Source organism: Leptopilina boulardi, unplaced genomic scaffold (genome assembly GCF_019393585.1).
Source record: "Leptopilina boulardi isolate dan_hultmark-lab unplaced genomic scaffold, ZJU_Lbou_2.1 LbouV2_310, whole genome shotgun sequence".
Taxonomy (NCBI): domain Eukaryota; kingdom Metazoa; phylum Arthropoda; class Insecta; order Hymenoptera; family Figitidae; genus Leptopilina; species Leptopilina boulardi.
In genome coordinates, this window is record NW_026137875.1 from 5,196,459 (window position 1) to 5,200,464 (window position 4,006).

The 4,006-nt window shown below is 24.8% G+C and overlaps 1 protein-coding gene across 1 annotated transcript; it reads right to left on the minus strand.

The window, feature by feature from the left end:
• LOC127283604 (eukaryotic translation initiation factor 3 subunit F-1) lies at window positions 1-2,663 on the minus strand. The gene is made up of 5 exons (XM_051308592.1): window positions 2,502-2,663; window positions 2,039-2,208; window positions 1,495-1,677; window positions 945-1,166; window positions 1-363 (listed from the first exon to the last, which is right to left on the minus strand). Exons 1-5 carry the CDS (start codon window positions 2,608-2,610, stop codon window positions 190-192), a joined length of 858 nt encoding a protein of 285 aa, XP_051164549.1. The 5' UTR covers window positions 2,611-2,663; the 3' UTR covers window positions 1-189.
• Window positions 2,664-4,006: the final 1,343 nt, after the last annotated feature.

A 4,006-nucleotide genomic window follows, 5' to 3' on the forward strand; every position in this document is an offset into this window, starting at 1 on the left:
TTCCTTTTGGATAATTCTCAATTTATTCGACACTGTAAATCTTTTTCAATTTTTGTACAATTTTCGAGAGAGAAAAAAAAATATCTGTATTACAAAATGTGAAATTGAATGACATTCATTTATATTTTTACAATTGTTTGCAACGTCATTGAGTGAAAAAGATAAATTAAAATGCAATAAAAATTTTTATCATAGTGTTGTGAGAAGTGTGAGTTTTTCGTTGAGTTGAAGTTGCGTTTTGATCAATTGTGATAAAGCGACAACCATCAAAAGATCTTTTACATTGCTGTTAAACATCTCGTCAAATTGATCACTGGACATTTTTGGAACTGAATTCACCATATCGAGAAGAGCTCGTCCCACCTACAATGAAAAATTATATATTTATTTCCATAATTCTCTAATCTAATCTAATTAATTCTTAATATATTTAGTCAATAAATATTTTATTAAAGAAACGAATAAATTATTAGTATTAAATATTCATTATTAATTATTATTGTAAAATATTAAATTAATTAATTAATTTCTCTATTTTTTAATAAGAATAATTCTTACAACAAAATTTAGCTTGAATTCAGTAAAATTGATAAAAAAAAATTTTGCAGTTCTACTTTTCTTTAAAATTTTTCAAGTCTAATGTATGAAAATTATTTCTATACATGTAATTCATATTTTCGGCAAAATTTTTATGATAAAATCAAAAAATTTTCAATTTTTAACGAATTTACAAAAGTATTCTGAAATCAGTTTATGAAATATCATTGAGACAAACTTTTAAAAAAAAAAAATTTTTATAGTCAGACAAATTCATAAGATTAAAACTTATAAAAATTTTTAAATAAAATTTCAAAAAACTCAATTATTCAATCAATTTATCTTTAATTATTAAAAGCAAATAATTAAAAGTATATACTTTAAAATAAAAAAAAACCACTGCACACCTGATTATCAGGAGGTTGTTTCCCTGCGAGAACATCATCAACATATTGAAGAACTTGATCCAACATTGTCGACAGTTTAATACTTGCGTCAGCAATTTTTGCCAAATCCATCATTGGTTCAACAGTACTACCGGGTTTCATTCCGGAAACATGAACTTGTGGTTGTAATTGGGTTTTTGCACAAAGTTGAAGACCTACAACTTCTGGCTCATAGGCTGTCATCTATCAAAATATCAAATAATTAATAATTAATAATTTTAAAAAATTAAAAAATTTTTACTTGAAATTTTTTTTTTTTTTAATTAAAAAACTGATAGTTAGAACCAATTAAGGTGGAATATAACTAATTTATATACATAAATTTTGTGCAAATTGAATTTTGGATAAATTGAAACTTAAATCAATTAAAATTCTGATAACTTGAAACTTAAATTAATTCAATTTAAAAAACCAAAGATCATTCGATTTGATTTTTTTTTGATAAATGAATAAAATTTTGAAAAACGAATAAAATATATTTATAATAAAGATTTAAAAAAAAATAATTTACCTGGACTTTTGCTGGTGTGAACATGCAACCTTGTTTACCATTTGGAACACCTAATTGTACACAAACATAAGCCCTTATTCCCATTCTTGTTATATTCTCCAATGTGGTATCGACAGTCAAATGAACTGGATTTTTACATTCTAGAGCGTAATACTCGTGAATAACTGACGAATGATTTGTCACCTGATTAATAAAAAATTAACAATTTGTGAAAATCTCAATTTACAGTCAATAATAATTTCTTAATTAAATCACTTGATAAATTTATATTTTATTAATCGCTGTTAAAAATTGAAATTAAAATTAAAATTATTACGTCGGTAAAGTTTACATCGTTTATAATTAATGATTAAAAATAAAAAATATTATTAACGCAGAAAACAATAAAACGTAAAAATTTTTTCAAACAAAAAAATTATAATAATTTCTATAGAAAATTATTTTTTCTTCTAAATCGTTGAACATAAACGTAAATTATTAATTAATTAATGAGATTTTATTTGTTTTTATTCATATTTTGTAAAATAAAATAAATAAAATTTACCTCATTTCCTGTAGCCCACCATCCGACAATATTTTCCTGTGCATTGACTTTGTGATTTAAATCATACAAGTCAATTGCATATTTCAATTCGGCTTCAACTTCTTCTTCATATTCTTTGTGTGGTACGCAAAAACAGTTAGTAACTTCAACAACTCCTTTTTCGCAAGTACCTAGAAAATAACATAAATTTAATTTTACAGGAAGAATCAATAAATATTCAAAATACAATATACATACAACTTTGAGGTTAGGTTGAAACATGCAACTTTTTAATGATAAATTTATGTTTCTAAATGAAAAACATAATTAATTAAGCCAATTAATAACGTTTTAAAATCAAAATAAGTTAAATAATTGTAATAAAACATAATTATAAACAATAAATGCGTGACATGTGGTCGTAGTTTCATCATATGAATTACGTATTATAAAGTGATATTAGTGTTGTTTGATTATTACATACCTAATAATGTACCAATAACTCTGTGGGATTCAGCACTTCGACGTTCATATGCATCTACTATTTGAAATAAAACCACTGGATGCACTTTTACAATCAGGTCGAGCGCCATTTTTGCGGTATGACAGGAGACAGGAAAAGCTATATCTATATATATTGTGTAAAAAGAGATATCGACATTTCCAACAGGAAATTCAACATTTTTAGCGCTAATTTCAAATTGATAATTATTAAAAAAAAGTTTGACAATTAAAAATATTAATTAGTTTTGTTATATTTTAAATATTACTTTGGTCTTTTAGACAATTTCAAGGCAAAGGGCAATTATAATTAAGTTATTTTTGAGAATAACTTGTAAACGCCTGCTTTATACTTTCTGCCATACACCACTGCATGACTGGTTTACTTCGAATCTATTATATTAAAGTTGGCAAGTCGATATACGTGCATTGAATTGAAACTTCTTACTCGGGGATTTTCGGGTTTGTTGATTGCAAATATATCATCAGATTTTCGAAATTCAAAATGGCGGATCTAAATGGCGGAATTTTATTAAATTCATCAAATTTGCTTATTGAAACTCGTTACTAAGGGATTTTTTCGAGGACAATGATTACGAATTTAATGTCATATTCGTAAAATTATTAACATTGAAGACCCATTGGGTAAAAAGTTTTTCTTAATTAATTTTTAAACATTCTTCGGCCATATTGGATAAGATGTTTGGAATGATGTCAAATTCGTAATCAGCGACCTCAAAAATCCCCGAGTAAAAAGTTGTAAAGAAGAATGGGGAAATTTATAATTTTTCTATTTTAAGTTACATACTATAGCAATTTTAACATTAAAAATTACAAAAAAGTAATTTTTAATAATTAACAATTGATTATTATTAAAAAGTATATTATATTGTTTGAGTAAAAGTTGCTAATAAATTTAATAAATTTTTTTGTAAAAGCAGAGCCGAATTTTTGTTATTGACTGTACGAATCTAGAACCTAAGAAAACGAAAGTAACTGCGAATATCGTGAAATAAATTTTTTAATTTATCGTGAATTTAGTTGCATATATATAAAACAAAAGTAATTAATAAGTAAAAATTTGACATATAATGCTAGAATTTCAATAAATTTATTTTTCTATATTTTAAAACAATTTATAACAAGCTGATATAATAATCGTAGCTTCTTTTAGTTATTCTATACGTTGGTAGCAGTGTCATAATGTGTCTCTGTTTTTGTCTCAGAAAATAGAAATAGTGTGTTTATATTTTAACATGCAAGCCATGAGTTTTACAAAAATGTTAAAGCAAAAGTATCATTGGAAATGTAAAATAGTGACAAAAAAAGTTTATCAGAAGAGGATAAAAATGCAGGAATATACATATAACAATGAAAATTCTGTTGATTTACTAAGAAGCGAAAATCGGCAAAAAAGTGAGGTTATGCAGCATAATATTAATAATGTCACGTGGGATCGTGGTTTCCCCATAGGAAAATATTAATTTA

Coding starts and splice junctions, on each gene's coding strand:
- LOC127283604 (XM_051308592.1), bottom strand. CDS start 2,610: ATGGCGCTCGACCTGATTGTAAAAGTGCATCCAGTGGTTTTATTTCAA. Junction 1,678..2,038: donor GGTGGGCTACAGGAAATGAG/GTAAATTTTATT, acceptor TTTATTAATCAG/GTGACAAATCATTCGTCAGT. Junction 364..944: donor AACAACCTCCTGATAATCAG/GTGTGCAGTGGT, acceptor TTTTCATTGTAG/GTGGGACGAGCTCTTCTCGA.